Source organism: Hippocampus guttulatus, chromosome 3 (assembly GCF_054856545.1).
Source record: "Hippocampus guttulatus isolate MCC_2025c chromosome 3, RoL_Hgut_1.0, whole genome shotgun sequence".
NCBI lineage: Eukaryota > Metazoa > Chordata > Actinopteri > Syngnathiformes > Syngnathidae > Hippocampus > Hippocampus guttulatus.
In genome coordinates, this window is record NC_141263.1 from 24,471,036 (window position 1) to 24,497,775 (window position 26,740).

The following is a 26,740-nucleotide window of genomic DNA, read 5'->3' on the forward strand; positions in this document are numbered from 1 at the left end:
GTATTTTCTAGTGTGTGTGCGTGCATGTCTCTGTGTGTGTGTGTGTGTGTGTGTGTGTGTGTGTGTGTGTGTACATCATCGCTTCTACTTCTAAATAATCTCCATCATCATATCTCTTGTTTCTGACACACTTTGTAGTAGATTTTGTGTGACAAGTCAGAACCTGCTTGTAATTGTCGAAACGGATTGCTGTCAAGAGTTTGTTTTGTTTTGTTTTTTTCCAGTAAAGATCAAAAACACGGTTGGCCAAGACTATTGTTACTGATGCCAAATGACCTGGATGGGGCTTGTTCCGTCATGAAAGAATTCATGTATCAATGAAGATTTCCTTACAATCACATTTTCTCAGTCAAGCAGTTCCTTACTTGTGATCATATTTTCTTGTGAAGACCTTCAGTGGTGAGCTTACATTTTCTATAGAAGACAGTTCCTTTTACCAGGACATTCTTCTTTTGAGGAGATTTCCTTTGTTGGAACAGATCTTTGAGAACACCTTCAATTATGAGGCATCAATTGTTCGGAGCATTTCATTTTGAGTCCTTGAGGCAGCTGTCGATTGCTAGCAAATTTTTCGTTGACAATATATCCTTGTAGCACAATGTCTTTGTTGAGCTGTTCAATTGTTATGACCATTTTTTTTCCCATTCATCCAGCATTCATTTTTGAGGACATATCATTGGGAGAACATTTCCTTGTTAGGAGAATCATTTGTGTTGAGATTACGTCTTTATGGGAATATTTTGAGAGGTTATTCAATTCGTTAGGTAAGTGCGTTATTGATTGACTTGAGGGTACGTTGCGTTGTGGGAAATTTCCTGTGTGACGCGGCAGCATCGCCCTGTAACACAATTTTCCGTTTCTGGGATACGATCATGCAAGGATGAGCATATTTTTCTCGCAGGTGTAATATTGGATTGTCGGTATGGTTCCTCCGGAGAATATTGCCATATTAGGATGCTTCCTTCTAAGACCACAGCGGTTACTGAGCCACACAGATGCATTTGAAGTGCGCTTTACTAGCTCAAAAAAAAACAAAAAAACCCCAACCCATTTCTGTAGTTGACACCTCTTTACTTTTTCTTCATTCATATATCCATCCATCCATCCATTTTCCGATCCTTCTCCTACTCCTCACAAGGGTCGCGGGAAATGCCTATCCCAGCCGTCTTCGGGCAGTAGGCGGGGGACACCCTGAACCGGTTGCTAGCCAATCGCAGGGCACACATAGATGAACAACCATCCGCGTTCGTATTCACACCTCGGGACAATTTAGAGTGTTCAATGAGCCTGCCATGCATGTTTTTGGAATGTGGGAGGAAACCAGAGTACCCGGAGAAAACCCACGCAGGCCCCGGGAGAACATGCAAACTCCACGCAGGGAGGCCGGAGGTGGAATTGAACCCGATACCGCTGTACTGTGAGGTCGACGCGCTAACCACTGGACCACTGGGCCGCCCTTCATATACTAAATTTAAAAAAAACAATAGGCAAAACTCTTTGTGCATACATGTACAGTGAAACAACAAAGTTAATGAACTTGGATTACTTCAAAGAAAACGTCCAGTGTTTGAATATGCTGCTCTGTTTTTTAATGACGATGACTGATTCGGATGAGGACATCAAAGGCACTTCAGAGCATCGCGCTGCCTTTACCGTAGATGTCAGCTCAACCGTTTGGTCGATCAGGTTTTTTTCAAAAGGAGCCATTGAACATTTATAACACGTTTTGATACTGTGGACCTCAAATAAAAGGTGTGCTCTTTGACCCGACACAAATGAGATGAAGATTCAACTAGGCACCGTGCTAATATGACAGATGACCGCATTTGCATATTTCGTACGACAACACGTTTGCCGCAGGGAAGAAAATCTGCCATTCATTACGCTTTTTCTTTGACTTCCAACTGTTGATGACACCGCCGCCGCCGCCGTGTAATACCGCAATCGCGGTGGAAAAAAAATGACACCCGGCGTGGTGAAACGCTACCCGGGAGGCCCCAAACTCCGGCGATAGCCACCTCCAATTTTGACTTGTAAAAAACCCCTAAACAAACAAAAAAACCATGCATGCTAATCATTGAGTGACTCAAACTAGCCAGCTCGCATTGGAGCTTAACGTCCAACACCGACTGAATTTGTCACCCTTGGCATTTCAAGACGAAGAACTAGACCAACTTTGTCACGAGACGCGGTCCCCCGCGAGACGCGGGATGTCGGATGCTGCGCCTCAGAGTGCATCAAGCAGACGTTTGCCGACGTGCCTTCACGACGTGTGACAGCGTCTCCGCCCCAGCGTTCCCGGTTTCACGCCGTGCTACATACATGGGAGGCGCACACGTCAGAGCTCGCGTTTGCCCTGACATAGAGCGCAATCATTAGTTCCCTCTGAGGGTTTATAGTTTAGCGTGAGGAAACGGGGCAATGCTGGGGGAGGTGGCTTTTGGGGTGGGGGGTCTTTTTAAAATCTGCAGCGTGATTGTTCGAGTGATTGCAGTAAAAACTCATCTTCGACTGGGACTGACACAATTTTAGTTCGGCGTCCTCCTCCTCCTGTGCTGACAGGATAAGCAGTAGCATGCGGTGTTGATTGGGAAGAGCGCGCCCGCGTGTGGGTGGTTGGAAATAGATGGAAAACAGAGTTTAGTTGGTCTTCCACGAACCCAGCGTGTGTCTTTTTGTTTTTCGAGCATCAAAGACAGCTCACACACACACACACACTCAAAAAAAAAGTCATGTAGCTTTTATTTGTGTGTGAAAATAATTTTCTTTCAATGAACCCAATGCGGCGTTTGTAAACATCAAATATTCAAAGTCGGCAGTTTTCATGAGACAACTTGGTTTTCAAAGAATTTCATGTATTCCCATTTGTAAGCATCAAAGACAAGCTCGTCTTTGAAGAACCGTGCCAACTTTTGCATTTCGACATTTTCAACGAACAGACCCCAAACTCAGATTTCAATAAAGAAGGGACGTGATGTTAACCACAAAAGCAGACGACGATGATTTGCAAATCACGGTAGTCTGTTTTTATTTACATTGTATCCAGGGTGAAACCATCAGTGCGACCCAATATGCAAATACAACGGTTTCAATCGCTTTTCTTTCACCTGTTGCCAACGGCCCTCACGATCTGTTCAAACAAACCAACACTTTTAGCTCCCGCCATTTGCCATCAGTCTTGAAAGAACGCACGCCATACCTGGATTTATGTACGTCAAAGACAACCTAGTCTTCAATTACCCCAAAGCCAATTTAACAGACTAAATGTCCACCTGGAATACAAATTCAAGACAATTTAGTCTTGACTGAAACTATTTTTTTGTAAGCAATTTGCTACCGTCAATGAAACCTTGAATGAAGGATTAATCGGGAGAGTGCGCATGTGTGGGTGTGGAAATAGTTTCTTAAAGATAATTTAGATTTTATAAAGCCAAACATGTATTAGCAACAGACACAACTTAGTCTATTAATAAACAAACAAAAAAAACCTAATAGATTAGTCTTGAATAAAGTGACACTCACAATTTAGGAGCCTTAAGGTACCCTAAGATGCACATTTTCTAAACAATTGGTCATAAAAGACGATAGCCAACCTGTTCTTGTACACCAAAACATTTTAGAGGCTTCAATTAATGCAGTGTACTAGTTTTGGTGCCAAAGGTTTAAAAACGGCATGTGCTAAAATTGTCAATTGACACTCACCGTGTGGGAACATGCAAGCTGTTTGGCCACCACCAACTAAGAAAAAAAAAATCCATTCTTCTGTAGTATTTTTTAAAAAAATGACAGCTTGTCATTAATTTGTGTCCGTTTAAAGACTTTCTCAGCACGCGGGATGTGGCGAGGCGTTTTTTCCGCTAATGAGCAGTATCGTTCATGTGGAATGATGATGCAATTAGGCAAGCAAAAAGTGCAAGGTGTGACAATTGTCAACGTTGCTTTATCAGTGTCTGCAAAAAAAAAAAAAAAAGAAAAAGGAAATTTCTTTGCGCTGGCATGAGAGGTCACCTGTCTATTTATTTTTTTTTTTTCATTGAAGGGTTGCGCTGTCCTGCAAGCGTGACCGACTCCCCGCGGAAGGGCTGACGTTGAAAACGCCGCGGCATGAAATTCAGTTAAAGCTGCTGAATGTTGATGATCTTCAGGCGTGCTTGCGGGTTTGTGTTCTTTGCCGGCCAGAGGTCGTGGGTTCGATCCCGGCTCCGGCCTTCCTGTGTGGAGTTTGCATGTTCTCCCTGGGCTTGGCTTTCTCCGGGTACTCCGGTTTCCTCCCACATTCCAAAACAATCATGGCAGGTTGATTGGGCACTCCAAATTGTTGCCAGGCATGATTCTGAGCACGGATGGTTGTTTGTCTCTGTGTGCCCTGCGATTGGCTGGCAACCGGTTCAGGGTGTCCCGGCCTACTGCCCGAAGACGGCTGGGATGAGCTCCAGCATGCCCCGTGACCTTTGTGAGAATAAAGCAGATCATAAAAAATGCTAAACCTATTCGCTTTTTTTTGGTCGATGTCAAATACGATTTAGGCCTCCAATAACCCAATCTTAGCATGTATTCAAGCACCGAGGACAGTTAAATCTTCAGTGAACCTAATGTATGTGTTTTGTCAGCATCAATGTCAATTTAATTTTGTTGAACAGAACGTTGGGATTTTTGTAAACATCAAAGGCACTCCGAGAGCCCATTTCGTTTCGCGTTTGAGTCTTATTAACACTGCAGCCATTGAAGACCCTTCAACGAAGCTCATGTTAGTGTTTGAAGACCGTATAGTGTAATTTCTTTCTATGGTGGAAAAAAAAAACTGAGAGTCACGGAGGCAGAAATGCAAACGTGGCTCTCTCGAACAACAATTGTCGGACTGGAAAAAGTCTTCCCCGGGTTCTATCGCTCTCTCCTGCTCTCTTTGAACGTTGCTTACCTTTTGCAATCAAAAGTACGGAAACAAGAGCAAAGGTGCGGTCAAATCCACTTTCGATGTTTCTATTAAACTTCCTCATCTTTCAACACCCATTTTCCTCCCTCTGACAGCTCCACACGGACTTGGACGTCAGCGGCAAGCGCATCAAGTACGTGCTGGCCGGCGAGGGTGCCGGCACCATCTTCGCCATCAACGAGCTGACAGGCGACATCCACGCCATGAAGAGGCTGGACCGCGAGGAAAAGGCCGAGTACACGCTCACGGCCCAGGTCATTAACGCGGACACCGACGAGCCGCTGGAGCCGCCGTCCGAGTTCATCATCAAAGTGCAAGACATCAACGACAATCCGCCGCAGTTCATCGAGGGTCCTTATCGGGCGGCCGTGGCCGAGATGTCGGCGGTCGGTGAGTCACGAAACGTAGCCTAATGTGCGGCCGCGGCATCAAAATAATGAGCGCGAGGGGACGGGACCGGGATGTGATTATTTTGTTAAGACAACTGGGGCGAGTAATTATTAAATGAGGACAAAATAAATTAATATAACGAGGCTTCGGGTGCCATCCCCAACATGTTTGTGAGGCTTGAATTATTTGCGGTTCACTATTCATGAATTCACCTCTTTGCATTTTTTTTGTGGAACATACGTTATTAGCCTTTGAAAAACTTACCTAATCGCCATTGCTGCGCTCAGTCTGTGAGGCGCTACAATGGTGCCAAAGACATGAGGAATTTGATTCCGGGAAGGAGACTGAGGTGGTATAACTCGACTGAAAACGAGCGTTGATGGCGAGGATTAGTGTGGGTTGTTAGTGGAGAGTCTTGGTCACTTGTTCCCACACTCTTGTAATCCTCTGTAGGCAGTTTCTTGTTACCGGCAATGTAAATTTAAAATGATATACTGTTTTGGGATCACAGTTTCTCGTACATTTTACGAGGCATCGATTCGTTATGATAATGAATACGCTACAGTTATACTATAAACCTTTTTCAGTCTGGCTTTGCTGTATGTTAAAATGAGTTTTTTTAAAAGTTCCAGTAATACAATAGACAGCAGCCAAGTGGTTAGCACATTTGCCTCAAATTCTGGGTTCTAATCTAAGCACGGGCCTTCATTCTCGCTTGTGTTTGCGTTTTCTGCGTATCATAGTGCTGCGTATCATAGTGCTGCAGTATCATTGTGTTGTAGTATCATTGTGCTGCAGTATTATAGTAAAGAAAGTTATTAGTAATATCCACACATTTTTAAGGTATCAGCAACTACAAGTGCAGAAGCTTGGCAAGCAAAAAAAAAAAAACATTTAAAAAGTGCCAAAATGAGACACTTTTTATTGCATTGTCATGTGTTCATTGAGTCATGTAATATATATGCTGGCGAGCACACTAATTAGATATTTATGGAAGGATGAGAAAGAAAAAAAGATGCAGGATGTAATGTTTTATGGATGATGAAACTGTGTGGGTTTCTTTCGCGGGAGCGTTGCGACTTGGCCCATGCAAGAGGAGGCGTGGCCAAAGACAGGAGGTCATTAGTAAGGCTAAACAAACAGAGATAGACGACAGACCGTATTGTAAGAGTGCCATGGTGTATTGTTTGATGTTGTCATTTTCCATTCGTTTTTTAAAATACTAATAATAGCAATAATAATAATAATAAAGATCGTCATGAAGTAATGTTCAAAAATTATTAAAATTGTTGTTGCTGGTTTTCTGTTGTTGTAACATGAATATTAGTTATTAGAATTAGTTGCTACTATGCTACTACCGTATGTTTTGGGCAAAGGCTGTTTTTGGAAATTAATAGCGATTAACACTCTGGTGTTAGGGCGTCAGAGTGAAATTCCGAACGCACCCCGTGTTAACAGCAACAAACAAACATGTTCTGGTTTGTTTGGAACCTCCGCTTCTAACTATGGGAGAAACAAATTTTATAGTTTAAAATGACTTACCTGAACTCGAATCCTGCGCCACAGTGTGGCCAAAGGTGATGGGAAATCCTTGCTGTGCCGGTTGCCGCATGTCAGCGGCGGCAGCAATTACGTCACGCATTAGTTGCCGTCACGAGAGTTCATCTTCATTTTCCAGTTCCTCTTCTTCTCTTTCCATTCCTTCTCCCACTTTGTTTTTGCATATACTGTGAGTGCATTAGCGCCCCCTTCTTTTTCACGCTACAAAGAAGGGGCAATGCCAAGAATGTTTAGGTATGAGCGGCACCCCCCCTTGAACCGGGTCATTTGCGCTAAGAGCAATGACGGATGCTAATTGCCACAAGCTAACGTTCTCGGAGGGCCGCAAGCTGGGCACGCAATCCTCGTCTCACTCAATGCTAATATATTCATAGATTCATGTTCTCACTCGCGGTCAGGCATTCAAAGGCGCCCAATGCCGTGATCACACAATTCCAATGCAAGTATGAGACTGGCAAAGCCCCGGCTAGTGTCTCAGTCTGCTGCCGCACGGACCCCCGGGCGGCAGGGGGTCTCCTTCAGAAGAAGATCAGAGCGTAGTTATACAGCTTTGACACCGGACAAGTCGAGCGAGGACACCAAGTGTCGCATTTCCTCCTTTGAGTCTCCTTGTGTTATGCTGCCTTCCTGAAAATGCTGAACGGCGGAATTTCCTTGGTGGTGCCATCGAGCAAAGTTTTGAACGGCGAAACTGACGCTAAAATGTTCTTCTCGGACTTCTCACATCTTTTTCCTGCGTTGCTTGTTGAGACTTTTTTTGTGAGTCTATTCCCCAAATTTCATGTTGCTTAGTCAAACTGGCCTCAGGGGCTGAATTTAAAACAAATTCCAGTGAGTATGGGGAAAGCTCTCCAAATAGCTAATTAATGTGCATTTAAATGCATAATGTCCCGTATTCATTAACCAAAGCCAACATGGCTACCGCCAACCTCTAAGGCATTCTTCCTTACCTTCGCCCTGGACTTGAGTCTATTGTTCCGCGGCAATTAAAATGGCTGCCGCGGCGGGGAAAATGAAAGTCAGAGAAAAGTCACACGTCTTATCCGAGCGCGCCTTTTAGAAGGAAGAACAAAAGGTCTTCCTCCTTCATTTCCCATTAACCCCCATGCTCCTCGTCGTACAGGAAACATGGCCACCTCGCCGGCCCCGTGTCACATATCTCATCCGGCGCCGGGGATGAGCGCTTCTTGCGTAGTTGGAGGGGGGGGGGCGAAGACGGGGGGTGGTGACATTCGATGAGGGATGGGGGGGATTTGCTATATAGCTGCAGTGTTCGACAGATAAAAGCAAAGCGCTGTAGTCCGTTTGTCAGCATGGTGGCTGATAGGCGTGATGCCCGGCGAGGCCGCCACGCTGATGAGGTCTGGTGTGGAACTGACAGGTTCTGTTGCGTCGTCATGGAGGTGTGAGAGGCAGCCTTTTTATTTATTTATTTTTTTACGGTGCAGATTAGACGTCTGATTGTTTGACACAGGTGGCTTCGCGCGCAGCAGGGAGCGCGGCATTGTCTGCGATGGCGGCGGCATCTAGTTAGCGGCCGCGCCATAATTACATTCTAATGCCGCTCGGCATGGAGACCCCGCGGAGATGAGCTCGACTTCATCAGCAGCCACTTTACATGCTTGCCATTCTTCCTGTGGACTTTATTAGGCACTCGGTGGCCTTTTTGCAGGGGGAGGGGGGGGGGAGCAAACGAGGAAGGTCCGCCTGATAAGACAATGTTCTTTTTTTTTTCGTTCATGATTTCTGGATGATTTTTTTTTTGTGTTGACTCATGATCGATGTGCCGACCAAATGTAATGTTACAAATAATTCCAGGAGGCGCTATTAGGCAGTTTTGACGTTCATGCCCGTGATCCTTTCAAAATGTAAAATTTAACCACACCTGATGCCAAAATGACCAAAAAAAAAAGATACCTTGCCAGTTTAGCTACGTCCATTATCCAGAAATCAAGTCCCTGCGATGCTGATGGGACAACGTTTGCGAGTGTTGGCGAAGGTAGCAAAATGCGCGTCCACGTCTGGGTTCCTTCACGCTTGCAAACGTTGGCCAAACGTTCTCCTAGTGAACATCGGCCACCTTTGCAAATAATCGCAAATGTTTGCACCTAAATTGGATTGAGGCTTACCTTGTTAAATCATTGTTGGCGATTACCGTAAGACGTCAGTCCAAAAAATTCTACATATATATATATACACAGTATATATATATATATATATACTGTATATATTGTCAATTATTAATCAAAGCGTATTATGAAAGGTAATTGGAGCAAATTTGTTATTTCGAACTGGGAACCCTTCACAATAAGCACGACTCAATTACAAGCAAAAATGGTCAGGATTTGTGCTTTATAAATTAGCCAGCAAAAGGAATTCTGTTGATCGACAAAAAATTCTAGATACCAACATTTTTAGTTTTTCTGGTATGCAGTTTAGCAAAAAGTTGCTCGCTTTTGTGTTTCGTGCGTACGCAATGGGCTATTGTTTTGGGGTATTTTGTTTTTTTTCTTCCCACCCAGAGCGTTTGAGGAAAACTTAGCAGGGGCAAAGTCGTCAGTCGGCGAGAAAGAGAGACAGTGAGAGCGTGAGCGAGAGAAGCCTTTCAAGCAAACAACTGAGCCTTCCCAAATGTTTAATTAATCAGCCGTGACAAAAGGGAACAACAGTCAACAAAGAGATGCCGATTTCCATTTCTTATGCATTAGTCCCAAATGGAAAGTGCCGGAGTTGTGTCAAGTACAACTTTGCCTCAAAAAAAAAAAAAAAGCCTCAGAGAGCGATACAGACTATCAGTTCACCGATGTTTTGTGTTTACACAGAGACTCTTTGCTGACTCTTTTGTTCCTCGTCGTCTCTGTTGATGCGGAAACTACAAACTGCAGATGGGAACAAGCTTTAGTTCCACACCTGCCCTCACCTACCGTGTCGGGTTGTGGAAAGCTTTTGGGAAATGCGAAATATTTTCACTGAGAGCATGAAAAAAACATACTTAAAATAATATTTTATGTTGCCTAAAGCATAAACATAAACATGGATGGAAACCTATGGCCCAACATGTTAGTAGAAGAAAAACATGAATTACTCTGGTCAATAGCAAAAATATTTCTATCATGTCATTATATGATCAACTTTGCATTGTATCATGTTTTGCCATATTTTGTCATTTTTGATTGAATGCATTTTTTCCCTAATATTTATGGCTTCATTTTTTCCCTCATATTTCTGTGTTTCTTTTCTCAGCATTCTTTGGGGAAATAGTTTGAGCATGATTGCGTTGGCTCTCATTCGATTGTGCAAGTGTCCCTAATGGTTTGCCCTGTGCCGCAGCCTCATCATAATCCAAACAATACTGAGACAAGTGTTGATTTTTCTCAAGACAGTGCTGACCAGAGGAACTGCGGCATTGTTGTGCTTCTTTGCAATGAGATGATAGCGTAGGCGTGCTCAGGTCTCGGCCAGAATAAAGAAAGAGCGAAAGTAGCACAAATGTGTTGTGAGTTAACCTCATTCCGATGATTTTTGTCATCAGCTGAAAGGAAGACATTCCCTTCTCATAGATGGAGGCTAATTATTTCAATCCTCAATTCTGTTTATCCGATGTTTTTTTTTTTCTGAATCAGAAGTATTTTTAACACCTCGACAAAGCTCCGTGATATTGTCGCCGAGTTTGTTCATCATTTAATTAAAAGCACTCATTTCGCTGTACTTGCGCAGTCTTAAGATCAATTAAAATGGGAATCAATTTGCACAGATAGCACCGATCTCACGGGATTAACCCGCCCTGTTCTTTTCTCCTTCTAATGGGGTCTTCGACTTTAAGGCCGTTAACAAGCTGACGAATTTCCCGCCGCACGCAAGTGTCGCAGCCATATGCCGATGTCGGCGGGCGCCCAAAGTTCTCCGGCGGCTAACAGCGGGGCAGCGACGGCGCCGAAAACGACAAAGTCGGCCCGAGCGAGGTTTAATCAAGAGGTGGCTCGACCCTTTGTTCCCTCTTGCTCGATGGCCGCGGAAACACACAAAGTTACGGCCTTCGCCCGATGTGAGAGATGGCCCTCAGGTGTGTCATTATCGTGGCGGTTAATAAACGGCCTGGTACAGCCAGATGGGGTGGGGGTGGGGGGTGTGCCACTTGATCACCTGTAAACGCGGGAGCGGCGCCAAAAATGTGTCCGTCGCAGTTGAGCAATAGATTACCTGGAGCTGATTTGCATTTTCTGACTTGTTACGGAAAGCGTGGCGGGGTGGGGCAATGCGGCATAATGATGTTTTTGATTACGCTCCGGCTTGTCACCACGCAAACGAGCAAATTTCATCACGAGCGAGATGCACAGAAATAAGCGCCCGTGTTCCATTTACGGTTGCAATAAAAGTCTGGCCAAAAACTTGTGTCGCCGTGTGAAACGGTCATGAAATGTGAGCTGATGTTCATCTCAGTCGCAGAAATAGCAGAAATAAGAGTCTGCTTCAATTCGTGCCGTGCAAACATTTGTTTTCATGTTTTTACCGCATTGTAAAAACAACGCAAAATGTTGACTAAATTGGGCGACTCAACAAAAATATTTGCAGTTTATTTCTTGTTTTGTTGCTCTAACTAACACTATTGCCATAAATGTCAGTAATGAGTATTTTTTTCCACATTAAATTATTGTTTCAGACACAAAAATACAAGCCATGATTTTTTTTTACAGCGCATACACACCATATAAAAACAAAAGTATGTGTGTGTGAACCCAAGAGCGAAGCGAAAGTCCAATCAATTGGACGAAAAGGAGTGGCCAAAGCTGCCCTGCCCGATAAGAAACATATACTCCTTGAGAGTTTTTTTCTTCTAAAGAACCATCGCTCGATGTAAAACATGCTTCGGACAATGCTAACTCTCAGAATTATTCCAATGAAAAAGTTGCAGTTTGTATTCAGAGGAGTTTGCCTTGAAAGGACACCTGGAAATGGACAAAAATTACAAGAAAATGTTCTCTGAAAACCATCCTGGAAGTCTTTCTGTGCCTTTTAAGAGTGTCTCCTTGAGACTTTATGTGTAAGGAGCAAAATTGTGGGTCGGTCATTCTTGCGCTCTCGATGACATGTATCTAATCACCGGGGCAAACATTTACTGACGTTTTATGCATGGCACGGCCCCCCTTTATTTGGCCTATTTTGGCATGAGTGCCACATTCAAATTGACAACATTGCATTTCTTTCAGTTTGTGACACATCCATTCAGGGCCATAGATTGATTGACCTTGATATCAGAATCGGACCGTTTTTGACCAACGCCAGACGGGAGTGCATTGTGTTCATCTCCCACCATCTATTTATCTTTTAGATCCATGCAAAGAGAGAGCAGCCATTTAAAAAGGGCATTTCACGCTCTACTTGGCCCAGATGTTCTTTTGGAAAATATCATCTAACCATGCAGGAAGTGATGATCATATCTCAGGAAGTCGGGGATTATTAAATGCACTTTCATTTATAATGACAATCTCGCAATGTTTCCGGGTCACGTGCATAAATGCCAAGTTATAAAAAGCAAGCGTGGCTGCCGCTCCCGGACCGTGTTGTGCGGCAGCTTGGCAGATGTAAGTCGGTGGCAGGAGGCCCCTGGCCCTTTAACACAGCGGGCAGCTGGGCAGGGGCACATCTGACCAGCCGGCGGGGTGTAGTGGTGGCTCGCATCGGTGGGGTTTAGAGGCTTCGAACCGGGCCAAGAGCTTGGACTTGCTCGGTGGCCTTTGTGTGTGCGCGTCTGTACGAATGCAACTCGGCCAGGCCTCAGAGGTCTTCGGCTGACATGCTGGCGTTTAAATAACCTGCAACTCGGACCCGGTGGTAGAAATGGTTTGAAAGCTGATTGCCACATCTCCACATGCAAGGATCGTCCGAAACAAGACGCAGAAGCGCGAGTTTACACGTTTATTTTGAGTACAGTATTTTCCTTATTGTAAATCACTCCGGAGTAGCCATAAAATGCATCATAAAGAAGAGAAAAAACCCCATATATAAGTCGCACTGGAGTATAAGTCGCATTTTTTAAGGGAAATTTATTTGATAAAATCCAACACCAAGAACAGACATGTCATCTTAAAAGGCAATGTAAAAATTAATAAAATAAAATCGAGAACAACAGGCTGAATAAGTGTACGATATGCTAATGTCACATGACGTGTAAACAAGGAACTGAGAACGTGCCTGGTTCTGTTCACTAAACAGATTAAGAGTTCTTCAGATAACTATAACATAAAGAACAGGGTAACAAGTTAACCAAGCCGTCAGCGTCACTACAAATGACTAAATCCAATGAAATGTTCATCCTCAGCGTCAGTTTTCAACAACTCCGACAACTCCGGAGGCAGATGATGCGGCGCTTCCTCTTCTATGTCGCTTACGTCAGACTCATCGTCGATTTATCAACACAGGCCGAGAGCTCCCTCTTGCGGGTTAATGTGAAAATAACGTGTGAAATGTTATAATAATGTCTTAATAATTTCACACATCGCATATAAATCGCACTCCAGGCCACACTATGAAAAAAAACCTATGATTTATATTGTAGAAAATATGGTAGGTTGGATTACCGTGGTCCTCTACTATTCACCGGGTGTATTTTTTGTAACATTTTTACAATGACCATTTTTACTTCCTTTCTTCCTAAGAGTTGTTTAAGATGCCCCCCCCCCCCATCCAGTTTTTCATCTAATACAAGATTTTTTTTTTTTTTTTTGTCCAAGCACTTATATTTTCGTAATATTTTGAGAATTATCGCTCGGCTTTTCTTTAAGGTTGATCAAATGTTTTGAGTCATGCCAGCAAATCCCTGACATATTTATTTGCGCTATACCAATGACAAAACCGATAAGGGATCATTTTGCTCACTATAATCGTGACATTTTCAGACCGTTTCATATATCTTCTGTCTCACATGACCGGTGCATCCTCGTGTTTGTGCGTTCCTGCCGCTGCCGTATCCAATTGCGCCATCCACCATACATGTCACCTGTCAGCAACCCAGCCGCCTGTTTTTATTTTATTTTTTGTTACTTTTCGGCACGGCCATTTGTCTTCGCTGCTCTTGCCTGTAGCTACTGCAGATGAAGTGTCAACGGTCTGATTTGGCACCTTGGCGGAGACTATATTTTATTTATATTTCTCTGGGGTGGGGGAATCAAGTCGAAAGTAGAAATAAACACAACAAAAACTATTAAACCGTGGGTCGCACAAGTTCTCGTTTCTGAAAAATATACTGTTTGATGTAAGATCATTTGCACCTTGAGAATGGTTAAAAAAAAAATAACAAAAAAACATTACTCTGGCTGTGCTGTTAGCCTTCATTCAAAACCAGTAGGGTATGAATGCAAATCCTAAAATTTTATAACAAATTGAATGCCCAATGTTTTTATACAACTTGTAACAGAATAATTGGAAGAATGTTAACTTTCTTTTTTTTTTTATTATACAGAACACATTTAATGACATTTAAAACCAAGTGTGAAAAAAATATCCTGATAACATGATAAGATGTCCACTGTAGTAAACGCTGTACCTGAAGGGGTTAATGATCCATCCATCCATTTTTCGAACCGCTTGATCCTCACTAGGGTCGCGGGGGGTGCTGGAGCCTATCCCAGCTGTCTTCGGGCAGTAGGCGGGGGACACCCTGAATCGGTTGCCAGCCAATCGCAGGGCACACAGAGACAAACAACCATCCACACTCGCATTCACACCTAGGGACAATTTTAGAGTGTTCAATCAGCCTGCCACACATGTTTTTGGAATGTGGGAGGAAACCGGAGTACCCGGAGAAAACCCACGCAGGCCCGGGGAGAACATGCAAACTCCACACAGGGAGGCCGGAGCTGGAATTGAACCCGGTACCTCTGCACTGTGAAGTCGACGTGCTAACCACTGGACTACCGGGCCGCCCGGGGTCAATGAGAATAGATAAATATTGTAACACCTTTATTCTTTTCTTTTTAGGGAAGCGCAGCGTTTGTCTTCTTTTTCAGAAACGGACGATCCACTTTTTGGGTGAAAAAAAATTCAAACGTGTTACCAGGTTTGACATTGTACCAAAAGCATATTGCGAGCTCTAACGGACACAAGGCATTATTATGAGTCCCTCTTGGGTTCAAGGCAGGACACGCCCCACTGCAATATTATGGGATTCATTATTAATGCGTCCACAAGCAAAGGCTTCGCTGCACTGTTTTTGTTTCCAAAGTAGATGTGATGCTAGAGGGCAATGCCTTCCACTTCCTGTGCCCTACCCCATGTGTTATGTGTGAGAACGTCTTAACTGCCTTACATGCATCTTCGAGCACATTTGCTGTTTTGCTTTAGTTAGCATATAAAGCTAAATTTTTCTCCCAGCAGACGCCAATTCTCGCCTTCCCCAGAGGGAGAGCAAGAAGTAATGAAGCCCTTCAAAAACATCTGCATAAGATTCTGACCGGGCGCTTCAACCTACGATATTTTTTCTTACCTTGTCACGCTTCACTTGGTCATGACCACAAAGATGGCATTCTTCAAGAAGGTAAATGAGAAGACGACAAAAGTGTTTCCACAAATGAGGAGACAAATGCAAATTGGGCAACATACGGGGGAAAAAAATCCCATATTTCTCCCTGTTCAAACTATTGCAGTTGCATCAGTTTGCAGCCTATCTACACTGTTAAAAACAAAACAACCAAAAAAAAACAACAACTTGTATTTGGGGTGACTAAAACAGTCATTTAAGATTGAACAACTTTAAAATATTAATTATTGTCATTTCTGGCAACAGTATTCGTTCTTTTTTAATCATATCAAGTTGGGGATGGCCAAAAAAAGCAGCAGCAGTCCTATAAACTCTTATTTCTTTCTTGTGAACTGTGGGAAAGCCAATTTTCACCACAACAGTGCTTAAAATATTTAGTTGAGCTGCCCAAATGAAAATTTAAGCTTTGTCCCCTTGAAATTTTGAGGTTGCCCAACAGTTTAAAAAGAAGAGAATTATATTTGTGTTGTACTTAAATAGAAAAGATGTAAGCGGTTATGGTGCACCCAGTCATCCACAAATCCCCCAAATAAATAAATGTATATATATATTAATTTTTTTTCATGACCAAAAAGCGCACTTAAAAGTCTTACATTTTCTCCAAAATGGAGAGGGCGCCGAATATCATCAGTATCTTTTGAAAGTGGCAATTATTATGTTTTTTTTCAATCTATTTGATTAGGTAACGACTGTATTATGTTATAGAGTGTGACTAATTGAAAAGAGAACTTCTGAAGATGTTACTATAGTACAGTTCTCCTGCAATAGAATCCACCAATGTCAACGAAGATGGTTGGTTGGGAACAAGTGAGGTGCCTAGCAACAGCCTCTGTGCGTCTTCCCTATACAATTTCTCCTCTTTCCTTGCAAGGAAATGAACTAAAAGGACAACAGTTGTTGTTTTCCAATGTGTGTGACTGTGCTATTTCCACAGCGGGTCAGGAGCTTTTTGTTCGACAGGAACTTTGTCATCTTCATTTTTCGTTTGTGCTCGTGCACGGCTACACTGGAAGGAAGCTCATTTTCACAATGTAACATTCATTCAACCCCCCGACTGCTGTCGAGTGACGCCGTTTGCTATGTGGAGCAGCTTTAAAGTGATTTCCTCCGACTCCAACGAAAACATCCCCGCCGCCGCCACCCTCAAAGATTCTACAAGCCGCCCGTTGCCACCGCCGCTGCTGCTGGGAAAAGATTACATTTTTATTTCTGATCCCGCCATTAATGATGGAAGCACCTTAACGTGTTTAGCTTTTGACGCGGTAGCTCCGGAGAGACTCCATCATGGATGCGAGGAAAGTGGAAAGAGGAGCAATTTACGGTGAATGAATGAGGATCGGTTGCTCAGTCAAGAGGCGCTTGGCTTTAAGGGACATCGTGAGAAGCTGCTTGTCGCAAACTGTTGATGCGATTCATGAGTTTGGGTCCTGAGGGACGAGGTCACTTTAGGGGTGTTGCCCAGAACGTTAAATTAGCTTTCCTCCTAATTTTCTGGTGAGGTTGGGCTTTTTAATCCTATTTGTAATTGCAATCTGTGCGTGGATCGTTTAGCACTTCTACTGTTAACTGTGAAGCTTGGAACAGATGCGTACGCTGCTTGAGTAAAGTCAATATCAATTGAAAGCATATTTAGATTCGAAGACTGTTCGAATGGCTTTCTTTGACTCAAGTGATACGATTTGAAAATACAGCGACTGAACAGAATCATCAAAATGTACTGCTGGTTGACAGGCATCTTTCTATACTTCTTCTCATCCAAACAGTTCTCAGAATTTCACGCTTACAGGTTTAGTCTTGCGGCACATCACTCCAGCAACGTTGATTTGCGAGGCACCGTGGAGGTAGAACGAGGGATTTTGCTGAACACATTCAATAATAATAACAATAACAATAATAATAATGAGGCCGATGTTAAATATTCCCTCCTGTCATTTTGTGTCAATGTCCCATCACCGCAAGTTTGAGTTCACGTCCCTCCAAACTAAGCGTAACACGGGACTCGTTCGCGCCTCTGAGCACTCGCCGGTCACGCTTGGGGTGTTTTTACGGAATTTGAGCAGGATCCCCTTCCCCTCTCATCACGTCTGCATTATTAATTGTCGGCATGGCACCGAGCAAAGTGTGGTTCGCTCTCAGGCCTTCGGGCAACCTTACACTGCTGACTGCTGCTCCAAATGAAAAGCACTGCTGACACGATTCAAAGTTGGTTCTCCTCACGTAAAAAAAAAAAAAAAAAAAATTATATATACAGTATATACAGGTATATATATGTGCACGTTCAATTTCACTGCAGTGGAATACCAGGTAAACATGTATGCTCATGCCTTGTAAAAATAACTGTGTGTTTGTCTATAAGGGTGCAGAGTGGGGGGTGTCCATGGCACACTTGGTCACGCTCGGGAACATATTAATCATTGGTGCTGTGATGAACTCTTCCTGACATTCTAGATTATTATCTGTCATACAAGTATAAGCAGACGCATCTAAAATAACACCACGCAGGCATGCGGCAAACGCAATTTCGGCAAACTCGCTGGAGTGCCACGTCGAAAGAACTTTTGCTCGCACTTTTCTGTTTAGGAGGACTTCACGCAAAAACAGATGGACATTTGAAAGAAAAAGATATCTTATGTTGGTCGAGTGGTTAGCGCGTCGACCATTCGCAAAAGATTTGCGATCCCTAGGCTCAAAGGTGCGGATCAAACCGTCGCCAATTCCTAGTGGATCGCAGTGAAGTCCGTAAGGGAGCCTCCACGCCGAATTGACGGGACTTTCCATCACTGGAGAGTTGGTGCGAAGTGGTAATGACCTTCGGGTCAGCAAAATCCCGCGGGACCGTGTCCGGCGGTATACAAATCCACCGCAGTCCTGGCGTTAAGCGCCTAGCAAGGTGGCGGACCGGATCCCCAAGCCGACCATCCCCATGGGTTATGAAGGAATGCCCACCCTTCAAAATAAAACACCGGGCCCGGCGCACCCACGGTCCAACCTCGGGTGCTGCAGACCCCCTGGACCACCACCGTCGGCCACCGCGCTGCCGTGGACCCTGGCCACGGGGTCGAAGTGCGGGGGCGGGGTTGCGACCCGTCCCCCTCCCTCACGCTACATAGCCCCCAGGATGGTGAGCGCGTCGACCTCACAGTGTAGAGGTACCGGGTTCGATTCCAGCTCCACCTTCTTGTGTGGAGTTAGCATGTTCTTCCCGTGCCTGCGTGGGTTTTCTCCGGGTATTCTGGTTTCCTCCCACATTCCAAAGCCATGCATGGCAGGCTGATTGAACACTCTAAATTGTCCCTAATTGTGAGCGTGGCTGATTGTTCGTCTCTGTGAGCCCTGTAATTGGCTGGCAACCGGTCTGACACAGCCGCACTTTCCCGCTTCATGCCATTTATGGCATTCATTTTCACAGAATCCATCGAATGACTTTTAATGCTTCTTACTGACCCGCGAAAACTGTCGTAGCCAATTAGTATTTTCATTTATTGACATATGAACATACATACGGGTAATGCATGCTTTGTGTATTACATTTTGGATTCCGTGTATTGCTTTGTATTTATTTTATTTTTTTGAACACGCTGCTATGTTGTGTTTGAGTAAACATATATGCTTTCTGTGCTGTTTAAATATTTGTTCCTCATTGAATCGTTTTTTTTTTATGGTCCGTTTTATAAGGGTGCGGGGGGAAATAGTGAGAGAGGCTGTTAATCTTGGAAGAAGTTAGCAAATAAAATTTTCTTTTTGGAATTGGAAAACGGAATTGAATTGAATGCTCAGTGACGCTCATGTAACTTTTCATACGATTTCCTCGGAAATTCCAACATGCCGGGCCGCCTCGCCCGTGTGCGTGTTCTCCGTGATGGATTAGTTTGTCAGACAGCAGCCCGGCGGAACTCACATCGGCTGACGGACCCATTGAGTCGCCGGTCACGTACGCGTCTCGGCGTTCTTCTCGGGCGGAAAACGCTTTTAACCCGCTCGCGCCGACACGGCTGTCAGGTGACAAGCCTCCGCTGCTAAGGAGCTGCCAAACCTGCTGAATTCAGGAGTGTGGGAGGCAGAAGGACCGCTGTCACATCATGCCGACGACCCTATTGACGGACCGGGAGCGAGCGGTGTCAGCCTCGGGGCCTCGGGTTTGGGTTTTGCTTCAAAATGGTTTGGCCGTGACGAGGATTTTAAAAATGGAAAAATTGACTCAGAACATCTTGCACCGCGCCGCAAGCCGGGGGTGTCGACGCTCAGGCTGAGCGTTTCCCTCCAACGCTGTCCTCTTGTACCTTTGTTGTTTTGCAACACGCGCCTCATCGCAGTTGCCTACGGTCGATGAAAACAAACCAAGAACGAGTGGCACCTATAGAAAGCCCCTGCCACGTGTTTGCATTCGAATCCGTTGCGGCTACAGGTTTTCTTTTTTGTTTGTTTGTTTGTAAAAGGATTTTGCTCTCGTGGCCCAATCTGATTATTAGTTTTCACCGATCTCTTGTGCGAGCTGAGGTTTGTTGGAGACTTCAGCTAAAGGAGTCACATGGTTGCGTGGCCTCTCCACAGTCGTCCCACAAAAGCAAATAAGTCTCAAGTGAGGGCCTTGAGTTTGTACTTTGCCGTCAGAGTCCTGTTATTCTGCATTCAAGGCTGCGCAGTCTGCTTTATCAAAAATTTCTTATTGGACTATTTACCTGGTCACATGACCTTCAGCCGTTGTGGTCTATAAAGCCGAGTTGTAAATAAATCATATTTGTTTTGTTTTTTATACCCAAGGTTTGCTTTTCTTTTTTTTTTTGTCATAAATGGTGCTGAGAGAATTCAACAAGTGGCCCATTTTTCGAAAGTTTTGTATAGAATCTCCCAAATATTTACCTGGTTCCAAGCCACTGAACATGAGGAAACACACGAAAGAGCCTTGAGTTAATTTGCCCTCAAAATTGTTCATTCCCAAAAGTTTTGTCAGGGCCTCCAACTAGTTGCACGGTTGCATGACCTTGAGACTTTGACCTCTACAAATCCAACCGAGGGTCTTAGGTTATTTTCTGCCTGCACAAAATTATATTTCTTATACTGCACTCATGACTGCTCATTGAAGCCCCCCACCCACCTACTATTTCATTTCTTTGTCAGACTGTTTGTACGGCCTCCCACAAAGGCAGTAAGAGCCTTTTATTTTTGCCCTTACAATCCCATTTTTTATGCTACACCCAAGGAGCCGGCCGCCGTTTCTACAAATTTTTCTGGAAGCTGCAACAATTTGCACGAGTGCCTACCCTCTAGACCACAGGTGTCAAATTCAAGGCCCGGAGGCCAGATCTGGCCCACCACATCATTTTACGTGGCCCGCGAAAGAAAATCATCAAATTGTCATGTGTAATAAATTAACATTGAGATTTTGCAATAATTTTGTGACCCTGTTCACACTCACTCAAACAATAATCAACCAATTTATTATAGTCGATTTGACTGATTTAAAAATTGGAAATCCATCACTTTGTTGTGTACAAGTAATAATGTATCAATATTTATTTAGTTTCACTGTCATAACAGCCCTCCAAGGGAAGACGTAACCCCAAAGTGCCCCGCGACAAAAACTAGTTTGACACCACTGCTCGAGACATTGAGATCCTTAACTACAACCTTTACACCTCACATGACTGTATCCAATGGGATTGCCAGTTGCAATTCTGTTTCCGGCGCATTTTTTTAATCGGCGGTCAGAAATGGCCCAATTGCGAGAATGCATTTTTGTCTGTTCTGCTTTTAATTAGCTTGGATAGGAGCTCTTTGCCACTCATGCACATGCGCAGACAGACAAACAGAAAAACACGAAACACACAAACTGGGAATTGTCTACCGTCCACCGAGCAGCTTACACGCCTCATTAAAAACACTTTCAGTGAGCGCATAGGCATGAGTAATACATTTCTCGTGTTTAGCTGCAGTTTTGATCTGGGGTCTCCACTCCCTGGTGGAGAGGCAAGTGCATGGTATTTCACAAAAAAATGCGCACCTCACGACAGCCTTTGCACAATGCTGAATCTTACTTTTTGCTTTCTTTCATCGGTGAAATAAGTCATATTAAAAAGCTGGCCCCGGTGGCAGCTCTCTCAAATTAAGAAACATTTGGCAATTTTACCCATGATGGAGTTGTTCATTAGACAACACGGCTCGGCCGTTAGGCTTTGTTATTACCTCGCCTTGGGAGCAATTAAATATGGCTAAGAGGGGCGACCCCCGATTTGTCTAATTCTATAAATCTGCGCTTAAACTTGTGAAAAATGAATGTAAAAGAAAATCACTGACAGCGAGAGGTGGCAAAAGTACTCATGGACTGTACTTGTGTCAGGGGACGGATAATTTCGTGAAAATAGACTTTGGTAAAAGGAGAAATCCTGATCCAACTATTGTAGTCAACTAAAAATAACAACAACACAAAGTAAAAAGTAAACCGTATTTTTTTCTGTCATTTATTTACATACTCATTTTGAGAACTTTGCAATCAAAGAAAAAATAAATATATAAATATATATATATTAAAAAAAATATAATATATATATATATATATGTATGTATGTAAGTTATATTTTGCTTGTATAGGCAAGAATAAGAAAGAAAAGTCATGCTACAGGTTGCATGTTGTTAACGAGTTAGCTAGCATGGCTCACCTTTTATGCTATCAAAACGTACATGTTCCAAAAGCTTTGCTAATATTGTGAACATACTAACAACAGTAAAAAAAAAAAAAGCTTAATTAGCTAATGATAACAAAAAGTATACCTTACCTGTATGTGTTTTTTCAGATTAATCAGAGAATTTGTTCACACTTGACCTATGACAGCTCATTCAGCACAAAGCGTTTATGTAATGGGCAACATCAAATAATTCAATGAAATCAATCCACGGATGTGGAATATCTTGCTTCTCCGAATCTGTTGCCATGACGGTTAATGCTCCCCGATTCACGTTCCTCCATGTCGCTGCTGTCCCCTTTTGAAGCGGTGGCGTGTGTCAAGGCAACAAAGGACCCACTTAATTATTTTTGTTCCTGCTTTCGTTGACTCCTCCAGAAGAGGATGTCAGAACCAGACAAGGACATGAAAAAGCGGAAACACCGTCACCCCCGCTCTCGTCTTCGTCCTCCTCCTCTTCCTCGCTCTCTGTCTTATATAAAAGACTCGTAATTGCACTACAACAATAACAGTGTCAGTGTTAAGTGTGACGGTCCCTTAACTCTTCACAAGCGTGGCGTCCCTTATCCATCATTGGCTCTGGGGAGTGATTTCTGGGATGCTGACAAGCATGTCTCATCTTAAGAGATTTTTTTTTTTTTTGTCTCCAACGGGCCACAATTTTCTGGCCCATGTCACTGGTGTCAAATTACAACCTTGTGTAAGTATATATAAAATAAAATCACATTCCGGTCTTTCAGCCCGGTTCATTTTCCATATTTGGCATCGGTGCTGTCATGAAGACTGGTTGAGCAAACTGAGACGGTGGTGGGTATTTATGCGGCCACTCTATGAATATGCATGCTAAAGGCCTCTGCGCCAATGTTGAACGGGAGTTCGAATCTATAGATTCTATAGTATAGAATGAAAGACAGTTCATTGGATGGATGGATGGATGGATGGACAGATATTTTGATTGGCTAGCTCGCTGGATTTATGGATGGCTAGATGATGAATGGATGGGCAGATAATCTGAATGGATAGGTAGATGGATGGATGGTATGGCTGGATATTTTGATTGGATAGGTAGGTGGATGGATGGATGGATGAATGAATGCATGAATGGATATTTCAATTGGGTTGGCAGGTGAATGGATGGATGGATATTTTGACTGGGTAAGTTGGTGGGTGGATGGATGGATGGATGGATGGATGAAAGATGGATGATGATGGAGTGGCTATATATGGACAGATGTAGATGGATGGATGAATGGGTGGATATTAATGGGTATTTTTATTGGGCTGGTAGGTGGATGGATGGTTAGATAGAAAGATGGATGATGATGGGGTGGCTCGATATGGATAGATGGATAGGTCGATGGATGGATGGATGGATGGATGGAGGGATGGATGGATGGGTGGGTGGATGGATATTTTGATTGGGTAGGTAGGTGGGTGGATGTATGGATGATGAAGGATTGGTGGCTAGATATGGGTAGGCAGGTGGATGGAGGGATGGATTGAGGGAGGATGGATGGATGGTTGGATATTTTGATTGGGTAGGTAGGTGGGTGGATGGATGGATGGATGGATGAAAGATGGATGATGATGGAGTGGCTATATATGGACAGATGTATGTATGGATTGATGGATGATGAAGGGTTGGTGGCTAGATATGGATAGATGGGTAGGTAGGTGGATGGAAGGATGGAGGGACGGATGTTCAAGTCAGTCATTGACTTTGAGGGGTGTTCGAATGGATGTAAAAAAATATTAGTCATCAATCTGTCCAGATGAATGAATGAATGGTGGCTCAATGATTGACACAATAGGCCAAGTAGTTCACATCCTCTTGATTGCTGGCTGGATGGACACATCTTCACAAAATGAATGGACGAATGAGGACGAAAGAAGATATTAGGCTCAGTGCATCACTCCCCATGTATATTTTAACCAAAATAGGTGTCGTACTCTAAAAATACTCACTGAGAAGATGAAGGCTGTCACTCTCTGTCTGATCAGCTGCAGCATCCTCATCATCCTCCACTGACAGCTGAGAGAAAGCAACACTGGTGTACATGTAATCAGCACACAATCAGCTGCTCGTCACCACCATACAAGCACTGGCCTGCTGTATTTAAAAAAACAAAACAAAACGGGCAAGGACATTGTGGTTATCAAAGACGTTTTATTTTTCAACGTATCGAGCTTACTTGTTTTCTGTTCTCATTAAAACACCGTGGAGAGTCTTCAACGGATCTATAACATACATATTTTCAGCATTTGCACTCATCATTACCTTTCAGTTTAGTTCTATAGAAACGACCCTTTCTGTCTGGTTGGTCTTCAGGACCACACACACGCTGTCAGTAATTACGCTTACTGTATATGCTCACACTGAGTGTCATCGCATCCATTATAGTGCTATTAGATACTCCAGCAATATCTCTGCGCCCCGGGATCACACGTGTCGGGCTAGGGTTTTTTTTTTTTTTTGTTGCTGAATAAAGACATGTGCTGGCCAGTCTGGCTGAGAAATAATAGGCCCCGCGCTTCCTATTTACTCTGCGAGATAGGAAATCAATAGGAATCTTCCTGGAAGCGGCGAGGGGCATGAATCGGTGGACTCGGCTCCTGATGTGACACGCAAAGGCGGCAGAAGCACATCGCGGCTCATTTGGGCCAAAACGCATTAGCGAAAGCTTCATCTGTAACGTCTGATTATTTCCTTCAAGGATGACCGACGGCGCCCAAGGTCCGGAAGTTTCCCCGCTTTTATTCAATCGCACAATTCCTCGCAGACTTGGCTTCTTGTGCTACTCATCAAAAGTAGTTTTTTACTGCATACGATCCAAAAAAAAGACACACACACTACACTGACTGGGTTCATATCAACAATACACGAGCGAATGATATTTCTTCAGTCCCTTTGTTTCATAGTTGTCCGCTACCTTAATCGATTGGTCATAAAGAGCAACTTTTTAGGCAGTAAGCAAACCCTATTGATTTCTGCGAAAGCCATTTATTTGCCAGGAGAATATTGTCTTTCCAGATGTCACTTTTTTATTTTATTTTTTTTAATGACTGCAAAGGACATTTTGTCGTGGATGCAATGCAATGACATGAAATGTCATCCAAAAAGAATTTTTTTTTGGTGCTTATGAAAATATGTAAGATTGGTTAGTCCAACACTAAAGCAGCTTTGACATAAAACCCTTTGCATAATCCACATTTTTACCCCCTAAAATTCAATATACAAGAGTGTTGACACACAAAAAAAAAAAAGTTCACTTTGTTTCAACCTGGAACACTGCCTAGATAGTACCAAGGCATTGCTGCAACAATAGTTCACGCTATGAATCACGCCGCCAACGTGGTGAGAAGCCCAACTTAAAAAAAAACAAAAAAACAAACAAACATTACCCAACCAAATAACATATGGACATTCATGCGTTGGTACGCTGTTATTTTGAGGTTGTCCCCAACTGACGACTAATTTTCCAGAATCTAAGAAAATGCCGTTACGAACTGTTGCAACTTGCTCCCTACTTTCACGGCAAAACGCCTTGATGGAATAATTGAGCGAAAAAAATTATTTAACTACGCTGACATTGTATTCTACGGCGCCTGCTGCCAATGTCTAGTGGCTAACAGTGCTGGCAAAAGCTGACGGATTACTTTTCAAAGACAGTTCATTAAACGTGAATGACTTTGTTGCTGACACTGTTGTCGTTCCTAATGATCACTTTTTAACAAACCAGGCCGACTCATATGTGCTGTTTTTACTGGCAAAGATGCTACTGTCATTTTGTTCATGACACCCCATCAACAGCGACACTCAACCATCATATCTCATCTGTTTCATAAATAATCAAATAACATGTTAGTTAAACACGGTCTAATCATAAGCAATTGTACAGTATATGTTCAAATGCAGTAAATCTAAAGGATTTCTTTGCTGTCTCCGCACATCCTTTCGGCGCGGTGCAAGTGATTTGCTCGGTAGCTTGACCAAAACAGTTTGTTGTTGAAAATGGAGAGCAGCCAAACATTGTCATGACTGCCCCAGCCCTAAATTCACTTATATTTATGGTGGATTATATCATTCTTTTGTTATTTTATGGAAACTGTTTATGTGAAGGAACCTGCCTTGGGACTATGGATGAAAACTAGCATTTATGTTAAATCCGGCGCATTTACACTGTTGTGTTGATTCATGGGCACTGTCCCAATGAAACAAATAAATACATTTGACAATGTTTGCGTTAGTGCCGCAAAGTACTGGTCCAACTTAAGCGTCTTTTGCTAAATTTCGATTTTAAATCACCTGTGACATGACGTCATCACGTCTTTCTTTTTCCACTTTTCTGTGTGCTTTTCATCCGTTTAAATGGCTTCACTGTAGATAATGCAGAAGATCAACAGATGATTCGACTTGTGGTAACTCATTTGGAACAGAGACACCATTACCCAGCATGCTTTGCCCGACCCGTGTCATCGCAGTCCACCTCGGAAGAAAAACCTAAAACGGGGCGATTTGGTGACACGGTGCGGAAGCGTGAAGGGCGGCCGCGCCACATTCATACAGTATGCATGCAGGCACTGAGCCATGCAGAGGGATTTCGCTGAGGCGAGGCGAGGAGGACAAGGGGAGAAGAGAGT

General features: G+C 43.5%; 1 protein-coding gene across 3 annotated transcripts in view; it reads left to right on the forward strand.

Annotated features, from left to right (window-relative positions):
- The window catches only part of cdh8 (cadherin 8), a 108,934-nt gene that overhangs the window by 39,507 nt on the left and 42,687 nt on the right, over positions 1-26,740 (forward strand). For all 3 annotated transcript variants that reach the window (XM_086107612.1, XM_086107613.1, XM_086107614.1), the window contains exon 3: positions 5,029-5,323. In XM_086107612.1, the coding sequence (XP_085963738.1) occupies positions 5,029-5,323 (295 nt within the window). The remainder of the gene's footprint in view (positions 1-5,028; positions 5,324-26,740) is intronic.